The sequence below is a fragment of the Microtus oregoni genome, unplaced genomic scaffold (genome assembly GCF_018167655.1).
Source record: "Microtus oregoni isolate MIOR12 unplaced genomic scaffold, Mior012 000026F_ref0000081, whole genome shotgun sequence".
Lineage (NCBI taxonomy): Eukaryota > Metazoa > Chordata > Mammalia > Rodentia > Cricetidae > Microtus > Microtus oregoni.
The window spans coordinates 33,915,234-33,940,571 of NW_024543085.1; the positions used below are offsets into that span (position 1 = coordinate 33,915,234).

The window sequence follows — 25,338 nt, forward strand, 5'->3', positions numbered from 1 at the left end:
CAGCTTCATGAGTGAATCAGAACCCCTGAAACTGGAGTTAAATTGTGAATCACTTGATAGGGATGCAGGGTGCTGAACCTGGGTTCTCTAAGTGTTGAAAGAGTTCTTAACCACTGAACTATCTATCCAGTTTCTTGATTCTTTTGTTATTAAAACACATAAGCTTTTGTAGCTACCTCCACAGTTTAAGATACTGAGGTAGCAATAAAAATAATTTTATGGCTGAGGTCATCACGATATGAGAAACATATTGTGGCAATATTAGAAAGGTTGAGAACTACTGATATAAGGGATCATGTATCTCATGCTTAAGCTGTCTACCAGTGGTTAGGTTCTACGAACCTGTATTGGTTATAACCTCGAACCATAGTGACTCAAACTGTGTAATAGATCAATTAGAGTAAACTTGATTGCACAGTACTCTTGTCTTAGCAGTCATGTCCTGGCACATGTTTTATAGTCAGCTGGAGGCTGCTGAGATATTCTTTGAGAGCTAAACTAATCATTTTCTTTTAGTAGTTGCAGAGGCAGAAGCATCATACTCACTTATGCCGTGATTTTCAAGCCTTTTCTTAGGACATGCTTGTTCTCCATTGCTACAGTAAAAGCAAATGTACGAGTATGTTTAGAATCAAAGTACAATTGTGGGTGCATATGTAAGGAGGATTGAAGATCTTTGGTTAAATTATCAGTGTTAATTTAAAGAAAACATCACTTTGATAAAGAATAGTCATAAAAGAGTTGGGACCCTTGAAGAAAGGAATGTCTTCTTGGATTTTGGACACTTTAAGAAGTAAATATTATTGAAATACTACTTTGTTAAGATCGAATGTTTCTATTAAGTTAAACTTTTATTTATAAGTGTGGTGTTGTACTTGCGCTATATCATGAGTCCGAAATACATTGTTTTGCTCCTTTCAATTTTTTTTAATGTTATGGTTCTTTTGTGTATGTATGTGTGTGTGTTTTGCTTGTGAGTATGTCTGTGCATCATACACGGGCCTATGGAGGTGCCTGTGGAGGTCAAAATAAGGCATTGGGTTTCCTGGAACTGAAGTTATAAATGGTTGCTAGCTGCAATGTGGGTGCTGGGAATTAAACTCAGGTTCTCTAGAAGAGCAGCCAGTGATCTTAACTGCCGAGTCATCTTTTCAACCCTTCATTCTGTTTTTCTTTATTTTTTTTTAAAGATTTATTTATTTATTATGTATACAGTATTGTTAGTATCCTGTATCTATGCCTGCAGGTCAGAAGAGAGCATCTCATTCATTACATATGGTTGTGAGCCACCATGTGCTTGCTGGGAATTGAACTCAGGACCTTTGGAAGAGCAAGCAGTGCTCTTAACCACTGAGCCATCTCTTCATTCATGATATTCTCTTTTGTTTTTTCCAGGCTGAACGTGTTCATGAGTTAAATGAAGAAATAGGTAAATTGTTGGCCAAAGTGGAACAACTAGGAGCTGAAGGAAATGTGGAAGAATCTCAGAAAGTCATGGATGAAGTGGAGAAAGCACGAGCAAAGAAAAGAGAAGCAGAGGTAAAATTTGTTTGTTTGTTTGGGGGAGGGGGGTTGGTTCTGTTTTGAGATAAAGTGTTACTGTGAGACCCAGCCATCTTAGAAAGAGTTAAGTTCTTAATAGTGGTAAAATGTTAGTTTCTGTACTTCTTACAGAACATATATTTAACTGGAAATTATTCAAAATTTTATTAAAGGAAATTAAAACAATTCAGAAATGTTTAATTGCTATTATAATATTGGGTTCTGTTTTAAAGTAGCTTTTGGAAAATTGGAGCCATTGCTATGTTGAAATTTATAACTCAAATGTAACCAAACCAATTACCCACATAAAACAAACACACCTTTAGACAATGTGCTACCTACCCTTTTCCTCAGTAGTTTTACTTACCTAACAGTATCATCTGCTTTTACCTTGGGGGGCCTTCTCTGGTTCATATTTTATATAGGTAAAAATTCTAGCATCATGTAAACAAATTCTGTTGTGAATTGGTATACCCCCTGATATGTAGAAACTCAAATATATTTTGTGGAGATTGTGGAATAGTCTTTTTCAGTAGTTTCTATTGAACTTACAAACTGATGACATTTAGACTGCTTCATGATGATCTCTGTCTTTTCAACTCTGGGCAGTAAGCTTTTTTTTTTTTTTTTAATTCTTAAATCTCAAATTTAAAATATTTTCATGCTTAGAAGTGCAGAGTTGCAGATAAAGTGATTCACACCTGCAATCCCAACAGTTGAAAAGCAGAGTAAGAGGATCATAGATTTGTAACCAACCTATCTATTGAGACCCCATCTTGAAATAAAGAAAAAGATGGCAAGATCTGTTGTGACAAGATTAAAAATGAAGCCCTATCATTCAAACTAATGTTGGGTACATACTGTTTTTACTTCTGTTCTGTTCTTGTACTCTGGTTCTTCATACCAGTGTGGAAAAACAGCAAAAGGAAGCAATTTTAGTAAGTTCTTTAGCATATTACATATCTGAATGTAAGGATTTAGTACAGGAAGGAGGATAAAAGGAAGAAGTCATCATTGTTCCTTATAGCACCTGTATAACACCCATATCATATGATGACCCTCAGACATTAAAGAAAATATTATCTGGAGGAAGAGAAAGGCCTATGACATTGAATGCACGTTAGTTATTTTCACATAATTCCTCTTTCTTGGAGTTTAACCTGGAGCTTCATGCAAGCAGGCAGGGTAAGCACTCAACCATTGAGCTTATATTCACACCCCGCTTTTTTTTTTTTTTTGATTTTTTTCAAGACAGGGTTTCTCTGTGTAGCCCTAGTTTTAGAACTGGGAGATTTGCCTGCCTCTGCGTTCCAAGTGCTGGGATTAAAGATGTGTGACCCCACTGTGTTTTATCCCCTTTTAAAATTTCCTTTTGAGACAGAACAGGACCTTGAAGCTGCTCAGTGTAGCCTTGAACTTATGATTTCCCCTGTCTTCATAGTTTGTGTAATTTCTGATGATAATAGCAATTCTCCATTGGGAAGTGTTTTCCTTTTGTGATTAGTTAAGTAACTTATTTATACTTTGAAATTACCCCCCCCCCTTAAAAAGTCTTAATTGTTTAATATATATGAGTGTTTTGCTTATATGTATATATATATATATGTACTTTGTACATATGCTCATAGGCTGGAAGAAGGCAGTATACACTTTAGGGTTGGAGTTATGATAGTTGTAAGCTGCAATTTGACTACTAAGCATAGAACTGGACGGAGTAAGTAGCCAGTGCTCTTAACCACTAAGCCATCCTTTATAATATTTTTAAATTTATAGGTTATATTATCCATTGATGATTCGTGTGTGTGTGTGCGCCTGTGTGTACATAAATACATATTCTCACATGTGGGTCCATGTTCATGTATATACATATGTGAAAAACAGAGGATAACCCCAGGATCTGTCTGCCTTTATTTTGAGACATAGTCTCTCAATGGCTTGAAATTTGCCTGGTAGGTAACCTGACTAGCCAGCCACTCAGTTCTAGAGATCTATCCACTTGTCTTTAATCTCCTCGTTATTGAGATTACAAGCACACACCACCATGCTGTCATTTAGAGGAAAGGGCTTGTGTGGCGTGTAGGTGAGCAGACAACTTCTAAGAATCAGTTTTTTTCTTCCACCTTGGGTTTTCTTTTACAATGTGGGTCTTAGGAATTGTACTTCAGTGATCACGCTTAACAACAAGTGTCTTTACCCCCTAATCTATTTTTTCAGCTTTGCCTGGCAGCTTTTTGTTTTTTTAACTTTGGTTACAGGGATCAAACTCAGGTCTTAAGGCTTGTAAATTAAGCACTTAAAATTGAGTTCTTAGCCCCTTTATTGGAGATTTCTTCTTTGATCTTTTAATTCTCTTTTAAAGAACTCTGTACATTTTTATCCAGCTATTTTTATCAGTATTATTCTAGCTAAAGCTACTTAGGATTGGAAAATGTTCTTAACTGCCATAAACAAAAAAACAGAATCATCTTAGTAAACGAAAGGAGGATAGTGGATTGGCAAATTTACCGGTATGTATTGTTCATTGATGAACACCATGTCAGTGTTTGGCAACAACTCATCAGAATCCTGATGAATATTAACCTTTCATCTGTTGACTTGGGGAGGGGGAGTGAAGGATAGATGAATTTTTGATCTTGAACAGAGCTCTCAACGACTTTGAAAACATTTTGTGTGTATACATTATATTTTCTTACAGAACTTTTAAGGACATTTGTGTGATCATTGTTTTTCTTATTTTATTTAGGAAGTTTATCGTAATTCTATGCCAGCTTCCAGTTTCCAGCAGCAGAAACTTCGAGTCTGTGAAGTTTGTTCCGCATATTTAGGTCTTCATGATAATGACAGGCGACTTGCTGATCATTTTGGGGGTAAACTGCACCTGGGATTTATTGAAATAAGAGAGAAACTCGAAGAATTAAAGGTACATTGCATAAATTAATATTGCTTACTTTATCCTGGTTAACCTAGTTCTTTTACTCTGTATCTGTTTTCTTTTGGTTTCATTGACTAGGTCTTTGCTGTGTAGCTCTGGTTCATCTTGAACTACTGACAGTTCTCTTATCTCAGCCTCCCTAGTATTGTAATTACAGTTAGTTTTTGAATAGTACTGTGCTGAGAAAAAGAAGGTCATGTAGATGTGATTTTAAAAAAAAAAAAGATTTTATGTGTACATTGTTCTGTCTGATTGTTTGCCTGCGTGCCAGAAGAAGGCATTGGATCTTATTGTAGATGGTATTGAGCCACCATGTGGTTGTTGGGAATTGAACTCAGGACCTTTGGAAGAGCAGGCAGTGCTCTTAACCACTGAGCCATCTCTCCAGCCCTTGTTTTTTTTTTTCAATGTTAACTAAGGAATGATGGGGGACGGACTAAACTCAATGGTAGCATCCTTGCCTTTCATGCTTGGAAAAAGACAAATCATGATGAAATAAAGTTTTAACATGTTTTTCACAATTCTGGAAAGCTAACTTTGGCTAATAATTGTACATGACAAAATTTTAAATTGGGTTAGTTGTATTATATGAGAAACCAGATAGAGTTTAAAGTAAGCATAATTAAGGATTTGTCCAGTAAATTTACAACTGGTTTTTAAATTATTCATTTTAAAGAGAGTTGTAGCTGAGAAGCAGGAGAAAAGAAACCAGGAACGTCTGAAACGAAGAGAAGAGAGGGAGAGAGAAGAACGGGAAAAACTGAGGAGGTATGTTTGGGTCAGAAATAGTACATGTGTTTGAAACTCAGTCTCTAGCCTAAAGGGTATATGACTTGAAGGTGCTATTAAACTGGTTCTGGGCATAGAAATTTAGAAATTTTTGCCTTTAAAGAATGTTGTTACCATGCAAGCTGGGCATGCTATTACTCAATCCCAGAAGGTGGAAAGTGGAAGACAAAAACCAGTTCCCAAAAGTTGTCCTCTGACCTCTAAGAGCATGCCATGGCATACGTGTCACATGGGGGTGTGCAAAATAAATTAAAATTAATAATTAAAAACAAAACAATTAGAAATATTAAGTGGTGTGAATATAGAATGAGGCAGTCAAACACATTTATCAAAGGTTTAGAAAAAAGTCAGAAACATAGTGGGGCTGGACTGCGGTTGATGCACACCTTTAATCCCAGTACTTGCGGGGGGCGGGCGGATAGGCAGGTGATCTCTGAGTTTGAGACGAACCTGTTCTACATAGTGAGTTCTAGGACAGCCAAGGCTACACAGAGGTACACTATCTCAGAATATAAAAATAAAAGCAAAACAAAATTACCTTGCAAGACCATTTGAATAGGAATGATACAGATTCAGTAGCTTGTATTTATCTAAAATGTTTTAACCAGAAATGTTTCAAAATTTGGAGTGTCTGAATTGGGGTATATATGAGTAGACAAACCTCACCTGTTTAGCATCTCTAATTTAAAATCTGAAATGATCCAGAAATTCTAGTATTTGAGTGTCATGTCTGAATTTCACATTTTCCTGCTAGGGGTGTTCAGCCTTTATAGTTCTTAGCTAGTCAACTGAGCTAATATGATTTCCTTCAAGATTGTAGAAAAGCAAATAAGGAATGTTTCATGTCTTTAGGGTGAATGAGTTACAGTAAAACCTCTTGCTACCCATTGATTATTTTTTCCCCCCATACTGGGCTAGATTTGTACCTTCTTAGCACAGAACTGTGGCCTTTCCTTATTTTGGTGGTGATGGTGGTCTTGGGACTTGAGCCCAGGCGTGGTATATGCTAGGCAAGCACTCTAATATACCACCTTTTATACTTTTTGAAGAAGGATTTAGGAGATTTTGGGGTTTTGTTGTTGTTGGTTTTTTTTTTATGTTAAACTATTACTGTTTTCTCAGTTGTAGGAGCCGTAAGTTATTATTTTGTTTTGTTTTGTTTTGGTTTTTGTCTTTTGTATTGTTTTTTCAAGACAGGGTTTCTCTGTATAGTCCTAGCTGTCCTGGAACTTGCTCTGTCTTCCCCTTCACCACCACGTCCAGTGGAGCCATAAATTATAAAAATTCATTAACTTGATATAGCAAGTCTGCTTATATTAACTCATTAATTAGTAAATTTAGTATTTTCATATTTAGAGTGTTTGAACATCCTTTTAGTCATTGTTGCCCATTAACATGTTCATAACTTTAAGCATTTTATAATAGACTGTCATACCACAAAGAAATTTACCCTTTCATTACCATGTACATTGCTCGTGTACATGGTGGGCATACATGTGTACCCTGCTTAGGTGGAGGTCAGGACTTTTCACCATGAGAGCCAAACTCAGGCCACCAGGCTTTTGTGGCAATGCCTTTTCACTAAGCCATTTCATTGACTTGCTGGTAGTCTTTTTATTTTAAGAATAGACCAGAACAATGCTATGTTGTTGTCATCTGTTTTGAGAAATCTTTTGTCTCTTGCTCTTTTTCTTACTGCCTCACCCCTTCTCCATTTCTAATTCCCTGTGTTTTACATTTAACAAATTTTATTTCAGGACTTCTTTGTTTTTAGTGTATGCTGAGGTTGTACTCCCTTATCTCCCCAGTTTTTTCTGTTAATGGGGATGTGTCAGTATCTTTATGTATGTGTGTGTTATGTGTGTGTGTGCGCGCGCCTGCGCCGCGGCAGGGGATTGATGGGCGGGGGATGTGAAAGTCCGAGGACTGTTTTTTGGAATTGGTTCTTTTTTCACCTTATTAAGGCAGGTCTCTTGCTTCTGCGTTTTTATCTGCTGTTTTACTTTTATTATAGTGACACGGTCTCTGTATCCCTAGCTGTCCTGAACCTCTGTAGAATAGGCTAGCCTCGAACTTACAGAGATCCGCCTGTCTCTTAAAAGCATGCGTACCACCATATCTAGCTTACTTGATTGTTGATTCTAGGTCTTGTGTAACCCGGGCCAACTTCTTGAGTGCGTAGATTTCAAGTACTTTGTCACTATGCTTAATCCTAGGCTGTTTTTTCTAGAGATATTGTTCAGAATTGCATTATTTAGAATAGTGTAGATAAGCATTATATATAGTGTAGAGTAGTATAGATAAGCATTTTACATAGTGTTGGAATTCACAATTTAAGATTCGACTGATATAGTCAAATGACCTCATTTTTTGTTGTTTGTTTGAGAAAGGGTTTCTCTGTGTAGTCCTGACTGTCTGCCAACTTACTCTGTACACCAGGCTGGCTTCAAATTTACAGAGATCCTCCTGCCTCTGCCTTCAAAGTGTGGGATTAAAGGCATGTGCCACCAACATGCAATTACCTCACATTTTTTATAGGATTGTAGTATTTGTAGATGGTGAGAAAGTTGGTCACTTATTACCTCTCTTTTTTTTTTTTAATTTCAAAATATATCCCCATCGAAGAAATATTTAGCTAGGCATGGTGGTGCATGCTTGCAATCCCAGGACAAAGGAATCTAAAGTAGAAAGGACCTGCAGCCTTGCTGCTAGTTTAGGCTATGTAGAGTTTGGTTATATAGTGGGTCTTCATTCAAAAAAAAAAAAAAAAAGAAAAGAAAAGAAAGAAACAACAAAGCAGGTTGGGTGGTTCATATCTATAATCTTAGCATTCAGTAGAATACCTATTTCAAAGCCAACCCGGCCTGCTGCAAAGTTGAAACAGTTTTTTTAAATGCTGTGGAATTGAGGAAGTACTTTAAATACGTTCATAAGACAGAGTTATAAAATAGTATAACATTATACAAGCTGGTTTTTAATTGCTCCTAATATAATCATTTACTAAAAATAAAAATGTATGTCACTTACTAGCTATTTATATGCCAGGCTATGTGTTTAGAATTTGCCTTCGTTTATCTAATCTGTGTTAGTTAGGTTCAAACTGCTGTTTGGAGATTCTTGAGGAAACAGTTTAAAAGGAGAAAGATTTGTTTTGCTTGTAGACTCAGAAGTTTGAGCACCTAGTTTGCTCGCTCCATTGTTGTGGGCCTGTCATTAAGGCCCACACCATAGAGACTGAAAGACACAAAGGGTCATGATAGAGAAAAGCTACTTACTGCAAGGTAGGCAAGCACAGTAAGCTGACATGAGAGATTCAGACTTAAGATGCTCCCTTCAAAGAACCTACTCCTTTGAACTAGGTCTCATATACTGGTTTCTATAACAACAGAACCATCAAATTAAGAATCTTTTATCTGGGACTGGAGATATGGCTAAGGATGCTTGCTGCTATTTCAAAAAACTGAGTTCAGTTCCCAACAGCCACATTGAGTAGTTCACAACTGCTTGTGACTCCCAACTCCATGGGATCCAACACCTTCTGTCTTTAGATTTTATATCCATTGATTTGGGTAAAGAGCCCTTATGATTGAGTTGGCCTTTGATGATTAGATATACCAGTTGGTGACTAGATCATTAGCACATTAACTTTTGAGGGACATTGCATAGCCAGTAACATTTATATTGCTATTCCTGTCTTTCAAATGATAGATTAAACCAAAGGAGGATATATAACTTTCTCCTAGTTGCACAGACAGAGCATGGATAGAATCATAGTTAATATAGCTCAAAGCATACTTTAAAATATGCTTGCTGTTATTTATACATTCACACTACAAAATAAACCCTGCAGTGTTAGAAACTAGAATTGTTTATTGAGTGCTAACACTGCTGGGAAATGTCAAGGGTTGTTATATAAAGTGATAATCTGGTGTTGGATCATTTGGAAGGTAGAGAGATGGTTTGCTGGTTTAAATATATTTAAACTCACATATTTCCATTTCTGGGGATCCAGCCTCTTCTGATCTCAGACATGCACATGGGTTACATACATACATGCAGACAAATACGCACTTTTTTTTAAAAATGGAGGAATATAATCATTTTGGGATTGGAAAGATGCTTAGTGATTAACAACATGCACTTCTCTTCCAGGGGACCTGAGTCCAGTTGCCAGTATACACGTTGGGCAGTTAACAATTTCCTGTGACTCAGGCGCCACAATATCCAATGCTTCTAGCTCCTGAGTCATGCATAACCAGGCTTACATGTACACATACACACTTAAAAATATTATTTTCTGGGCTGGAGAGATGATGGCCCTGCAGTTAAGAGTTAAGAACACTGACTGTTCTTCCAGAGGCCTGGAATTCAATTCCCAGCAACCACATGGTGGCCCACACCGTCTATAATGGGATATAGCGACCTCTGTTGAGCAGAGGACTATGCAGGCAGAGCACTCAATATACATAAATAAAAATAAATTATTTTCTTTTTTAAGGAATATATATGTTCCCAGAAGACAAAAGCACAGTGATAGTGTGAACGCTATAGAAAAATAGGTGTGTGTGTGTGTGTGTGTGTGTGTGTGTGTGTACTTTTTTAAAATTATTTGTTTGTTTCTGTTGTTCTAGTCTAGGAAACAGTTTCTGGAGAATTGCTTTTGTGATAAGCACACAGTTTCAGTCTCCAGAAGAATATTCTTTTATAAGTCAAGTGTCTATCTAGTTGAAGGAACTGCTGTGACAAGGTAGAGAATTCTATAAAGTTGTTTTTTTGTTCTTTTTGCTGGGGGTAGACTCCAGTGCATAAGTACATGCTTTGCTTTTATAGAAGTAAATGTCAGAGGCCAGGCTGTGGTGGCACACGCCTTTAATCCCAGCACTCAGGAGGCAGAGGTGGGTGAACCCCTGTGAGTTCAAGAGCTAGTTCCAGGACAGGCTCCAAAGCTACAGAGAAACCCTGTCTCGAGCTCCCCCTCCCCACCCCCCCCGCCCAAAAAAAAAAAAAAGAAGTAAATGTCAGAACTCAAGGAAAATATCATTTACAAGTACAATGTACCAGTTTAAAAATTTATATAGTCACTTTTCTAAAAGTAGATATTCTTTTTTTAGGTCCCGCTCACATAGCAAGAATCCCAAAAGGTATGTACCATAGAAGATGGATAAAATAGTGAAGCTGTATTTTTCAAATGTATGTTCTTTGGATTATGTATCTCTTAAATTTGAATGACAGTAAATTATTATTGACTGAGCTGGGCAGTGGTGGAACACACCTTTAATCCCAGCACTTGGTAGTCAAACCCTGTCTTGAAAAAAAGAAAAGAAGTTATTACTGACTTATTCTTTTATAGTTCAGGTTTGAGCTGTTTCTTTAAAAATCTTTTGGAAGTTCAGAAAATATATGATAGGATTTTTTAAAATTTTATTTTATATACATTGCTGTTTTGCCTGCTTGTATGTCTGGGTGAGAGTGTCAGATCCTGGAGTTAGAGGCAGTTGTGAATGTCCACGTGGTTGCTGGGGTTGAACCAGGGTCCTCTGGAATTTCAGCCATTGCTCTTTGCTGCTGAGCCATCTTTCTAGCCCAGAATTCATTCATTCATTCATTTCTTTCATAGCAGGGTTTTTCTATAACTATCCCAAGTCCTGGAACTAGCTCTTGTAGACCAGGCTGGCCTCAAACTCACAGAAATCCACCTACCTTTGCCTTCTGAGTACTGGGATTAAAGGCGTGCATTGCTACTGCCCGGCAGAATTTTTTTAAAAGACAGTTTGAAAAAAATAAATCAATTTGAGTGGTCCATTTGAGAAACAATAGCCTTAACATACCTATTGGGAATACAAATAGGCTAGCCAGCTGGGGATTTTGTTGTTGTTATTGTGTGGGTTTTCTTTCGTTTCGGTTTTTGAGACTGTATCCATGTTGACTCCAGTTTGTCTTCTGGAACTGTTAGTAAGGATCACAGGCATGTGTCAACATACTTGTTTTTTCCAGGCAGGGTCTTGTGTGAATTAATTATCTTTCTACTTCTGTATTCCTTAGTGATAAGATTACAGCTGTGTACAACCACATTTGACACTATATCCTTAGTGGGTGTCTGTGTATGTCGTCCAGTGTGCCCTGAGAAAGTTGTTTATATTTGTTTTCACATTAATACCATTTGTTTTCACAGTAATACTTCCCCCAGTCAGTTTCTGTAAGCACCACTTAGAGCTTCTTGGTTTGAATGATAAAATACTTGATCTTCATATTTGTTAAACCCTAATTTTGCTCTTTCCTCACTTCATTGTAGCCAAGCAGGTTTTGTCAGCCTTCGACATGTTCAACTTGCTCTCATTCCAGAACTTTATACCCGGATGGTCTTCTCTATGCTGATGGATTTGCTTCCCTTTTTTCAATCTTTGCTCAAATGCCGTTCTGTCAGAAAATCCTCCTATGCCTGCTTTATGTAAACTCTTTTTTTTTTTTGGTTTTTCGAGACAGGGTTTCTCTGTGGCTTTGGAGCCTGTCCTGGAACTCGCTCTGTAGACCAGGCTGGCCTTGAACTCACAGAGATCCGCCTGCCTCTGCCTCCCGAGTGCTGGGATTAAAGGCATGCGCCCGGCTTTATGTAAACTCTTACTACCCATATCTGTTTGCTTATTTCTTTACTAGAGGTAGATCTCTAGAGACTTATTTCTTAGACTGTGAACTCTAAGTAAATAATAAGTAATAAGTTCAGGGACTTATTTTACTGTTCTTTTTTCTCTTGTAACTAAAAAGGTGCAATGGGCTAGGTACTTAGCAAATATATTTTCATGAATAATTATTATCTAGACATTTTTAAAAGTTGCATTAAATTGGACTGGGTAGTGATGGTGCACGCCTTTAATCCCAGCACTTGAGAGGCGGAGGTAGATGGATCTCTGTGAGTTCGAGGTCATCCTGGTCTACAAATGAAGTTCCAGGACAGCCAGATCTTTCTCATGAAAGATCAACTTATTTACCTATGTATCTGTCATGAGAGGTCTGTCTGTCTGTCTGTCTGTCTGTCTGTCTATCTAGAGAAACTTATACAAAGAATCCCTGTCACAACCAACAAACATGCATAATAAATAAAAAATTCATTTAAAAACAAACTATCACAATTATTACACTTTTGAAGTTATGAGAAAATACTTTTTGTTTTTGTTTTTTTGTTTGTTTGTTTTTCAAAACAGGGTTTCTCTGTAGCTTTGGTGCCTGTCCTTGGAACTAGCTCTTTTTAGACCAGGCTGGCCTCGAACTCACAGAGATCCGCCTGCCTCTGCCTTCCAAGTGCTGGTGCCGCCCAGCTGAGAAAATACATTCTTATGGTAATTTGAAACTTTCTTTTTCAAATTAGTAGCTATAGTATCCTAACCTGTCCATGAATTTACTATCTTCCCACTTCCTCCCCCTGAATGCCGGGATCACAAATAAGCATCACCGTGTCATCAGTTTTGTCGCTCTGAAAGAAGTAAAACAGTATGCTTTTTATCTTTTTGCTTTCCTTCACATATTTCTGTTCTTTTAATGCTGTCTCCATCCTCATCTCTGTCTGTCTGTCTCTCTCTCTCTCTCTCACTCTCACACACACACACACACACACACACACACACACACACACGAGCTTTGGAAAAATGCTTAAATTCTGTTTGAATTTTAGCTTATTATAGGCATTCAAAACTTTAGTGGTCAAATTGTAATTTAAGTACGGAATGATTTATCCTTAAGTATTCTTTATCATTCTCTTTATATGCATCAGATATATATTTTTTTTCTTTTTTTGTGGGGGGTTAGTTTTTTGGTGTTGGTTTTTGTTATTATTTCTGAGTATATGCTGTGTGTGTAGAGGGGTGCCCTTGAAAGACAGAACATTAGGTTCCCTGGAACTAGAATTATAAGTGATTGTTTGCCACCTCATAAACATGTTGGGAATTAGACTTATATTGTAGAAGAGCAGCATGCATTCTTAGCTTATTGAGCCATCTTTCCTAGACCCCTAAATTTCTTAAGTGTGCTCAGAATTAAAAAAAAAAAAGAAATTTCAAAAACTTGGCATGAAGTGGGAATACTTATTGTTGCCTTCATTTTTCATTCATATTCCTGAGGTAACTTTTTTAAAAAAAAATTTGCCAAGCAGTGGTGGCATATACCACCTCTAATCCCAGCACTCGGGAGGCAGGGGCAGGTGGATATCTGTGAGTTCGAGGCCTAGTCTACAGAGCTAGTGCCAGGACAGGCTTCAAAGCTGTACAGAGAAACCCTGTCTTTGGTTGGGGCGGGGGGAGTTATGTTTGCATGTGGGTTTTTTGTTTGTTTTGTTTTTAGGTATGAATGCTCTGCATGTATGCCTGAATATCTGAAGAGGGCATCAGATTCCATTATAGATGGTTGTGAGCCACCATATAGTTGCTGGGAATTAAACTTAAGAACTTTGGAAGAACAGTTGTATTCTTAACAATTGAGCCATCTCTCTAGCCTCATACATCTTATTTAGAGTCTCACTATGTGTATGTAGCTCTGGCTGGCCTCAAAACTCAGTGTGCCACCACAACTTCCCCTGATTAATCTTTTTATTACTATTTTTGTTGCGTATGTGTTTTTGCCCGTGTATCTGTGAGTCTATGTGTATATGTATGTTTGGTGTGATTTCCTGAAGAGAGCTTTGGTATTGTCCTCTCTAACCCCTGTCTGAATCTGGGGTTTGTGTTTTCTCAGCTAGGGTGTAAACTAACAAGTCTCAACAGCCCTCCTGCCCTTTGTTTTCTGCTGAGGTTACAGGTGTGTGCTGAAATCTACACTCTAGTATTCATGGTTGTGCAGCAAGCACTTTTATCAACTTAGCTTTTTTTTTCCTGTCTAATAGTGGGGGTGGGTCCTTTTAGCTCCTTGGATGTTAGCAACGTCTGTACCACTGAGCTACAATTGTAGTGAGTCTATTACTGTCCTGCCTGCCAGCTTCCAAATAATCACATGGAGAATCCTTAATAGTTATGAAACCTCAGCTGGTAGCTTAGGGTTGTTTTTAGCTAGCTCTTATGAGGCTTGTCCACTTCATCCTGCTTCCTCTGTGTCTCCTCGTCTCTGCCCTTCTTTTCAGTGTCCTCTGTGCCTGGAAACCCAAGATATTGACCATTCATCTTTTTATTAAACCATCTTCACAGTATATGAAGAGATTATTCTGCAACACTACCCCCTTTTTGTCTAAAAAGGAAAGATTTTAACTCTATCACAATAAAAACTATATACAATATGAACAATTATCAGGTAGGAATTATACTCACAATGTCCAATTCATTTGTATTTGGCAAAGTTGGAGAGAGTACTGAACTATCTATCCTATTTTAGCCCAAAGTCTCATAACTAAGCCATTTTATGTTATAACTTTTATTACCACTGTTAAAAAAATTTTAGATCTTAAAAAATCTTTTTAGATAAACAATTTAAGCTTTTGTTTTTCAGCCTATATATTTTGCATCTCTTTAGTAAGTTTTCCTCTTTAATTTAATGATAGTGAAAACTGCCTTGTCTTCAGCTCCATCCGATACCCAAGAAGGATAAAATTTTACTTGAGTAAACCAGAAGTGCAGAGCAAACAACTTCCAAAACTATAGAAATGGCAGGGACATCTGACTGTCTGGACAGTCACCCTAATGTTCCTCTGTAATGCTGGGGCATTTATCTTTGGCCACAGGACTAGACTATATGACAGACATTGTTATAAAGCAGGAATTTTGAAGGACTGTCTTACCTTGTCTTGACAAAGTTTGGTATTTGCTTTCTATTTTGTCCTGTTTGTCCAGTTTGAACAGCATACTGTCAGCAATCGAGGCAAGGGCAGTTTCTTACTCAAATGTCTAGCTTTTGTCACAAAACAAACTCCTTATGGAGCTTCTTTGATGCCCTTCATCCTTTTATGAAGAATTGGTTCTGCCAGGAACAAACATGTCTCATTGTCATATAAAGTCTTATGTTATTAAAACAGGTCTTTGAAATGTTTGAAGACCATCTGTTTAAAATATATCTTTGTTTGACTTTGAAAACATACCAGGAATGACTATAAATCATGATTATTACAGATGACTAACTGCTAACCTATATTTTTTAATATCCTAAATAACTTTGAAATATCAAAACTTTACATAACCTTTTTAAAAGAGCTGCATAGGTAAAATACCTTAAATAATAGTAGACATTATATATATACACAGTATAACAAAAAGACCTTAAATTTATATCATATACAAAAATCCATACTAATATTAAATATTTGAGGCCAGTGGTTGTTTAAAAGTAGATTCAAAGGTGCTGGAGAGATGGCTCAGTGGTTAAGAGCATTGACTACTCTTCCAGAGGTCCTGAGTTCAATTCCCAGCAACCATATAGTGGTTCACAACCATCAGTAATATGATCTGGTGCCAACTTCTGTCTTCAGGGACACATGCAGGCAGACCATTGTATACATAATGAATAAATAAGTTTTTTAAAAAAGTAGATTCAAAAATCCACCTTTTTATCTCATCTTTTCTATATTATATCCCCCCTTTTTTCTTTATTGCATTCCTAGTTAACTGACATAAATTTATACAGTATGCATTGACTTCTGGCAATTAGTGTTCTAGGTTTTATTTTGAAATCCTAGTTATTAGTCATTAACATACTAGCAATGTGTTGCCATTGAACATATAATTTATTTAGAATAGAATTGCCATCAAGTACAGCTACTGAAGAATAACTTCTCAGTCCTGGCAAGATAGCTCAACCTGAGTTCAATTCCTGGGACTCTTATTGTGGAAAGAGTCTCCCCAAAGCTTGTCCTCTGACCTACACCTCATATCCTGTGATATGCTCATTGGCACACACATCCCTTTGTTTCTTTGTTTTTTGTTTTTTCCATGTAGTTCTGGCTGTCCTGGAACTCACGCTGTAGAGGAGGCTGGCCTCAAACTCAGACATCTGCCTGCCTCTGCCTCCCAAGTGCTGGGATTAAATGCGTGTACCATCACTACCTGGCCACACAAGACCTTTTTTTTTTTTTTTTTTTTTTTTTAAATAAGAATGAGCTTTGGGCTGGAGAGATGGCTCAGTGGTTAAGAGCATTGCCTGCTCTTCCAGAGGTCCTGAGTTCAATTCCCAGCAACCACATGGTGGTTCACAACCATCTGTAATAAGATCTGGTGCCCTCTTCTGGCCTGCAGGCATACATGCAGACAGAATATTGTATATGTAATAAATAAATATTTTCTTAAAAAAAGAATTAGCTTCTTTTTGAAGAAAAATTTAAGTGTGAAATAAGAATTGTAGCACTAACAATGAATGAAGTAAATTATTTTCTTGTAGATCTAGATCCAGAGAGCATCGTAGACACCGATCTCGCTCCATGTCACGAGAACGCAAGAGGAGGACTCGATCCAAGTCTCGAGAGAAACGACATCGCCACAGGTCCCGTTCCAGTAGCCGCAGCCGCAGCCGCAGCCACCAGAGAAGTCGGCACAGTTCTAGAGATAGGAGCAGAGAGCGATCCAAGAGGAGGTACTGAAGTGCCGATCAGAGGATGCGGAGCTACCTTTAAGTTTTAGCCTTTTAAGTTTACTTATGTTACTTATGCTTAGATTATTGGTTTGAAACTTGCACCTGGTGTTGATATGTACCCAATTGTAGGTGTATACATTTTTTTCTGATTGTATGAGTAGTTCATGCAGAGTAATGTGTGAGCCAGAGTAAGAAATTGGAGCCAGTATGTGCAGAGGTTATTGCTTTTCTTTACTTGGGATGTTGGGAGTTGGGAGGGGTGCTGATAAAAACAAAAACTATTTTACAGGCAAATAATTTTAGGTACTAATACTCATGAGGTTGTGGGGATTTTTGTTTTCCAATGTGTATTAACAAATTAGGGACTCTGAGGTCCTTTCATTAAAAGAATTATTTAGTTCTGTTTGCCTGTTTTCCAAACTTGGAGCTGGTGCACTTCTAAAGAGCAAACACATTCTTCGATGTCATTTAATCTGCAGTATAAAACATAACATTTTGTGTTCACCTTTAGTGTGATGGGAAGATTCTGAGTTTTGAGATGCTACAACACTTCTTAGTATATCAGGAAACTTCAAAATATGCAATGAGAGAAGACACTGGACCTGATCATCTGGTGCGAGCAGATTAAGGATTAGAATATAGTGGAGCTGTTAAGCTCCCAAAACTCAGGTCACATGATAATCCTATGGAACATAAATTATACTTAAAATTACTTATTCCCTTCCTTGACAACCATGCATAGGTTTATGTAAGAGAAACACTTGGAGTGCCTAGTTACTAGTCTTAGGTGTTCTGTGGCTTACTCCACATAAAGTTCATAGCTGAATCCAGAGAAAGTTGGCAAAATCTTTTTAGACTGAATTACCCATTCCCTGAGATCACAAGCTTAGTTTCTTAATAGCCTTTCAGTCAACATTTTATTACATATATATCTGTCCTTGTTCTAAGTAGTCCTTCAAGTGATTCTAGTTAGTTTTTGTGTGTGTGCTTTTTGGGGGGTAATGGCAGGGGAGCAATGGCTTAATTGTAGCCCAGATTGGCCCGAGATTCATAATCCTTTTGCCTCAGCTTCCTTTTGAGTGCTGGGATTATAGGCATATAAGACCCTGCCTGCTTTATGAATTAGGTAACTTTCCTCTGTGTTAGCCTTAGTTAAAAAAAAAATAGCAAAGAAATAATAGTATATTATACAATCATATTTATGTTGCTCTAAGCTGTTTTCTGTTTGGGAGCATACTTGACCATGGATTATAAAGCGCTAAACTGGATATCATAGGGCAAATTTTATTAGATGATGAAAATTTCAAAATGAGTTTTAAAAATGTTTTCAGATAATGGATCAGTCTTGAATAAATGGTGTAATTAGGTTGTAATTAAACAAGTAGGCAGATACCTGTAGGTCTCTTTCTCATATTTTGAAACTGGAATTTGGAGACTATCTTCAGTGCCATGTTCAGAAACAAACATTTTCTTAATGTTCTTGATGATTCGAAATCTGCACACTAAAATCTGAGAATTCATGCAGCTAGGTGGTAAAGGATCTAGATGATTCTGTGTTGACCTGCCTAGTTGTCACTTCTCTGGTATTTATCTACATGTCTTTATTGGTGGTGGAAATGGGAGGGATGTCCTAGCATTGTGTCATCCTGATGCTTCCTGAACTTGTGAAGTTTATTTATATAGGAAAACTTCCTACCATACTCAGCATGTTTAAAAGAGGATTATTTTTGTAAAACTATTAAAGATTTTGCTTTTCTCAAAAGTATTTCATATCATTGAATTCAAATTACTTTTAAAACGTTGTTTTTTTTAAATGATTGCTACTTGTTATTTCATATATATAACATCAAATTATTGGTATATATGTGAGTTTTTGATGATAAAAAAAAAGTCCATTAAAAGTCTTGACATTTTGCTGTTTTCTTGCCCTTGCTGTGAAGTTCTGGTCTCCGCTATAAGTGAGTTATCTATATGAATCTTGTCTTGGCAGCAGTTCCCACAGGTCAGTGAAGACCTTCAGCAACCTTGTGCTTTTCAGGTGTTCTGTCATGTAGTACATACTTCAAAGTTAAACTACTTGGGTTCAGAATTCTTTGCCAAATAATTTAATTACATCCTATTGTTTTACCCTATCGTTAAATAGAAGTAATAGGAATATTTGGCTTATTAGACTTTCAGCAGTCACACTTAAGAAACTTACTGCATGTAGGGTATGTGTGATCTTGTACAACCATTAATTCATCTTTTTCAGTTACTATCACTGACCTCAGGGACTTGCCAGCATCTAATGTCATTGTTCTATTGATCATTTCTATGTTTAATAGTGGCTTTGGAGATAGATGGCTTGTGTGACTTGGAATGTGACTTTTTGTCTTTTAAGCATATTATTTTTTAAATGCTTATTAAGCATGAGCTCCTGTAATGCTACTCTAGGGCCTGAGGCAGGAGACTTGCCACAAATTGAGGCCAGCTTGGGCTAGGGAGAAAGACCTTGACTCGGAAAATAAAACAAAAGGGGGGAAAAGGGCATATAAAACCTCAAGTAGAATGATCTAAATTGGTGTTAATTTTTCAAGCTTTTGTTTTAATCATTTGTTACCATATTTTTGTATTATGACAAAGCACTTGAAAACAACATGAAGGTTTTTTTTTTTTTTTTTTTCTCTCACATTGTCTGAGATTTCAGTTCTTGCTTTTGGGCCCGTGCCTGGTGAACGGGAACACCAGTGCAGAGAGCCTATAGTGGAGTAAAGAGGTTCACCTTCTGACAGAAGAAAGATAGAACAAGGGATTAGGCACAAGATATAAGATACTCCCTTCTTGACTTATTTTCGTCCTGACAGAATCTTCTTAATGGCTATTTAGCTATGAACTTAGAGCTAAACTTCATTGGCTGTACCGTCTTCATGACCTCGACGTTTTCTGTAGCACCACCCAGCAGTTTCAAGTCAACAGTACATGAGCCTTTTGAACATTTTATATTTGAACTACAATGCTCTCCTTATCTATATTTTTAAAACTGGTTATAGTAGTATTTTTATCTTGCCTTATGTTTTCCTGAAAGTATTGCTTTTTTAGGGCTAGTAGCATGCAAACTTAGCATATTGAGGTCCTAGGTTTAAACTCCCAATTCTTGACAAAAAAAAAAGTATTATGTAGTAATTGGCAGTGCCTCTGATCATAATTCTAAACCTTGGTTGAGAAATTTGTGTAAACATTCTGTATCACCTGTAAAGAATAAAATAAATGTAATATTTGTTAATTCATTTTAGGTGTTGAAAGTATATATTCTATGCTAATCAATATAGTTAGATTCTATGTAATGTCTGTGTTTTGTTTTCTGGTTGAATTTCTGAAATGAAGTTTTGTTTTTGTACTTTCTTTGAAAATGGGTGTGAGAATGGAGATAGTATTAGAAACAGTATTTTATTTTGGCCTAATCAGTTTTTGATACCTTCCATCTTGGTTTTAATGAATTCACTTGAGGAGTAAAGCAGATTTTGAAATAGCAAATGGTTATTTAAAGCCATATTATTGAGTAGTTCTATTTCTTGAGTTTGCAAAGTGCTGCCTGTAGAACAAATGTGATGAGAGCCTGTTTTTGTACAACCAGCAAGCTATGGATGGTTCTGCATTTTTACATTTTAAAAGTTGATAGAACAGAAAGACTCCTACACCCTGAGATTGTGTATGATTTACACTTCCTTATTTTGTCCACCCATTTAGCCCAAAAGATATGAATCTATACTAATTCATTGATCTCCATCCAATTTGGAATCTGATACCTTTCACTTTTAAAAGCTATTACCTATACATTATTTTTATATTAAATATCTATTAATTGGAGAATGTTCATGGTTATCTCAAATACTAAGAATTAAATCATTGTTTAATTTAGGCCTTTTAACATATAGCTATTTGTTGCCACCAATCTTGTTTTGGTGCCCCTGTCAGCTATAGCCATGCTCTTTTCTGTCAGAAAGTCTGCTGTCAGATGTATTCTAATCTGTTTCTTCAGCTATCAGAAACTTAATATTTCTCCTAGTCTTTGATTGGATTTTGGGTGTCCCAACATATTTTGCTCCTCAAATTAATATTTTTCAGATCCTCAAAAGAAAGATTCAGAGACCAAGACTTAGCATCACGTGACAGAGACAGATCACCTCGTGACCGAGATCGAAAAGATAAGAAGCGGTCCTATGAGAGTGCTAATGGCAGATCAGAAGACAGGAGGAGCTCTGAAGAGCGGGAAGCAGGGGAGATCTAATTAGCCGTGTATATATCTTCAATCCTTAAGCTTCCTATGGAGTTAACATGCTATTATTTAGTTCACAGCCATTTGGGGTGACAGTTCTAGATACTGATCCAGGCTAGATATGAACCTATTTTCCTTGATAAAGCCTAAAACTACATCCATAGTTTCTGGTGAACCTGTAATACCATTCTGAACGTACAGTTTTACATAATAAGACGCTGATTCTTTCAAGTAGGAGTGATAGTGTATGAATTGTGTTAATGCCTTGCAATTTTTGAACATTTGTAAAATTCTATCTTCTATTCCAAACAGCAGCAGCTTTGGGAATTTTTCTTTTATAATTCTTCTTCCTTTGACTTTTGTATCTCCTAATACCTGTGCCTCCAACTGTAAGAGAAAAGGGGACAGGGAAGCAATATAACTTCTGTTCTAAGGTTCTGTTCACCTCAATTACTAGTTGATTATAGTTGAGCATTTCTACCGGATTGTGTGCTGGTGAAACTTACACAGGGCTGTCTTGTTTGGGGCCCTATTAGAGTTGAACAGCTGTTGCGTTACTTTTGCTTTTTTATTGAAAGTTTGAAACCAGACTTGTCTTTATTTTATTTTTTTTGTTGTTGTTCTATTAAAACTGCTATGTTCAGTATATTGGGGATGGGGCAGGGACTGTTTCATAATAAGCACTTGTTTTATTGTGTGTGTGTGAGTGTGTGGAGTATAAAGGCTATACTCTTAATTGTAAAAATAATAAAAGGAAAAGAAACAATCATCATCACTACCATCATTACTCTGTAACCTGTTTAGTAAGTTGTCACTAGAACTCTTTGCTGTGCTATTTTCCTCTGTTCTGTAACATCCTTAACAGTGCCTTACTGTACAAGGCACCAAAGGTAGTAAATATGTAATTGTGGATTTCAGATGAACTGTTGCTCCACCCAAATCTCTTGCTGACTATACTCCACTACTTCAGAGCTGTGTTTAACAGCTTCTATAAGGAAAGATTGGACCTGTAGAAGCAACTAAGAGTCTCTTGTTTGTATTCCTTAATTGACAAGCCTGAATAAAGTCAATATGTAACCAATATAATGAAACCAACAGTTTCTGCATTAAAGTGCTAATTACTTACTAATGACTACCTAGTAGTTAACAAATAACTTTTGTCCTTCTAGAAACAATATATTAACTAGTAAAATTAGTATATATAAGATAATTTTTGGGAGGAGTTAGGTCTCATGTAATCCAAACTGACCTAGAATTCCTGACCACTGTGCCTTTGCCTCAGTGCCAAGAGGCACTGCCTGGTCTTGGGTCGGGGGGACGGACACAAATTAGTGGCCTGCTGTAGTCTCCTTTGAGACAGGATCTTATTGACCTGGAGTTCACAGATTAGGTTAGATGTCTGGCCAGAGCCCTATGGAGGACACACGGGAATGAGAATCGCAGCACGGGAATTGCAAGTGGGTACTACCACACCTGGCTTTTTGCTGGGGGTTGGACTTAGGTTCTCACGCTTACAAAAAGTGCCTTCTTAACAGATCCAGGTTCCTTGCTCCATCTTTTGGGGCCAGGCTGACCTCCAGTTCACTGTGTCGTCAACGATGACCTTGAACTCCTGGTTCTCTCGCCTCTACTATTCAGTTTAAGGATTATAACCATGTACCACCATACCTGGTGAAAATACTTTAGGATACCAGTAAGACAATCCCAAGTCCCTTTTAATATTTCTTCTTTCGTCTGTTGTTTGAGACAATAGTTGTTCTTTGGGTGTTAAAACAGGTGATGAGGGCTTTCTGTTTGTAGAGATAGGGGGTCTATCAATGAGCATTGCCAGGGCCAGAAGATATTCCTGAGCTTTGCGAGGCCTGCATGACAACCATGTCTGAGGATCAGCCTAATTTCCCTAGCTAGCCTAGTAGGTGTTAGGCTGAAAGCCAGACATTGATCAGACCTGGATCAGTTGAGTTTCTAGGCATAGTGTGCCTAAGCTGGGAATGACAATAAAGGAGCCTCAGGAGTGCTGGGACAAAATGAGAATGAAGGAAAGCTGTATGTGGCACTGCCGTTTCTAGAACCCCTTTGTTACAGTCTTGGTTTACTTCAACTTTTTCTTTTGAACCTGAAAATAATCAGCAAAATTGGGATGTGAGTTATGTTAGGTCTCAGAATGTTCCCCCAGAAAGTGTGGTAGAATTTACTTGACAGCTGGAGTGGAGCTCAGTGATTGAGCACTTGTCTGTCTGTATGATGTCCCAGAATTCGTTCCAGAGTTGCAAAAACAAATCCATGATATCAATAGGAATTACCCAATATCTCAGAGTAGTCTGTCAAAAGTGTCTGCTGACAAGCACTCCACTCCCAAAGTCCAGGCATGTTGAGAAGTTGAGGTGGGAGAATTTCAAGGTGAATACCAACTAGCCTGGGCAACTTTTGAACGTTAGGCAAGGTTTGTTTGTAAAAATGTGATCTCTGAATAGTCAGTATCGAAATCACATAAGGACCCGGTCTTAAAAACAGGCCCAAGTTCTAATTTGTAGGAAATAAGATAAATTCAGAATGTATGTCATTTTACAAAACAACTGGTCCAATTTCTTCAAAAGGTCAAAGTTTTAGGTTAAAGGAGACTAAACCTTTAACCAGTTGGGGCTGGAGAGATGGTTTAGTAGTTGGGAACATTGATGAGGACCCAGGTTCAATTCCCAGCACTCACATGGCCACTCAGAATTAACTGTAACAGTTCCAGGGGATCTGATACCCTCAGACAGACATGCATGCAGACGGAACACTTATGATGCACATAAATAAAAAAAAAATTAACCAAACTAGCCAGTAAGCATGTTTGTGGTCTAAATTAGTTGGGTATGGTGGTTTATACCTGTAATCCAGACACATGGGAGGCAGGAGAATTGCAATGATTTTGAGGCCAAACTGGGCTACCATAGAACCTGCTCCAATGTAAGGGGAAAAGTAGAGAAACAGGGAGATTGTATGGACTGAAAAGAACTTTTTAATTTGTTGGGTGGTAAACTTGCATTATATAAAAACAGTTATTTGATGTCTGAAATATCACATGAAACATGGCCCAGTTGTATGCACATATACATAAAAGTGAATGTGTAAAATGTTAAGTATTAGAGAGCTTTATGAGTGTTTATTTTCAGTTTTTCAACTTGAGCGTTCTGAGAATTTTTATAAAGTTGAGGAACACTTGGATTTTCATCTAAATTGCCATTTTTAAAATGTTCTAGGGCGGTTGTGGCGCATGCCTTTAATCCCAGCACTCGGGGGAGACAGAGGCAGGCGGATCTCTGTGAGTTCAAAGCCAGCCTGGTCTACAAGAGTTAGTTCCAGGACAGGCTCCAAAGCTACAGAGAAACCCTGTCTCAAAAAACAAAAGTTCTGTCCTGGGCTGGGAAGATGGCTGTCAGCACATGCCTACAATGTGCTGAGGTGGATCCCTAAATGCCAGGCATGGTGGTATGGACTTACGATCTTGACTGTGAGGATCACAGGTGGGCTCCTGGGGCTCACTGACAAACCAGACTAACGAACTGGTGAGCTGTAGGCTAATGACAGACCCTGCCTCAAAAAGACAAGGTGGGCTGGCTCTGAGGTTGGTCTCTGGCCTCCACCCAGTGCCACCTGTACACATGTATGAACACAATACAAGTAAAATGCTCTAACCTGGCAAATACATGGATTTTTTTTTTAGACCTATTAATGTATGTTGTATGTCAGAAGAGGGCATCAAATCTCATTACAGATGGTTGTGAGCCACCATGTGGTTTCTGTGAATTGAACTCAGGACCTCTGGAAGAATAGTCAGTGCTCCAGCCTCCACATATGGGTATTTTAAGCAAGATTTCTCAATATTTGATCTTTGAACATAATGAGAATCACACAAAGGAAATGATCACCAAGTGTATACACACACAAAATGTGCCTGAGGCCATCAGTCATGAGGCACCACCGCATACCCACTGGAATGCCCCACAGGAAATGGATAGCAGTATTGAGTGCCAGTGGAGACAACCAGCAGCTGGAACTGCCAGCAGGACTGAAAATGGTACCGCTGCTCCAGCAAAGGAGGCTCAGCAGCTTCTTGTTAACTAGGCACGTCCTTACCACAATTCATTAGCAATCTTTGTACCCAGGGAAACGAAAACATGGGTCCACACAAGGTTTGTGTTTTAATGCTTGTAGCAGTTATGTTGATAGTAGCCCCAAACTACAAATACTTGAAATGTCCATCGATTAGAAATCAGACAAGTGATCCATCCACACAAGG

General features: G+C 37.6%; 1 protein-coding gene across 6 annotated transcripts in view; it reads left to right on the top strand.

Annotated features, from left to right (window-relative positions):
* Positions 1–22,185, top strand: part of LOC121463502 (putative RNA-binding protein Luc7-like 2) — a 58,439-nt gene extending 36,254 nt beyond the window's left edge. For 4 of the 6 annotated variants that reach the window (XM_041675756.1, XM_041675759.1, XM_041675757.1 and 1 more), the window contains 6 exons: positions 1,396–1,539; positions 4,286–4,462; positions 5,151–5,242; positions 10,375–10,404; positions 16,607–16,798; positions 20,903–22,185. In XM_041675756.1, coding sequence (XP_041531690.1) covers positions 1,396–1,539; positions 4,286–4,462; positions 5,151–5,242; positions 10,375–10,404; positions 16,607–16,798; positions 20,903–21,065 — 798 coding nt within the window. In that variant the 3' untranslated portion in view covers positions 21,066–22,185. The remainder of the gene's footprint in view (positions 1–1,395; positions 1,540–4,285; positions 4,463–5,150; positions 5,243–10,374; positions 10,405–16,606; positions 16,799–20,902) is intronic. The other 2 variants (XM_041675758.1, XM_041675755.1) reach the window with 1 other exon arrangement.
* Positions 22,186–25,338: the final 3,153 nt, after the last annotated feature.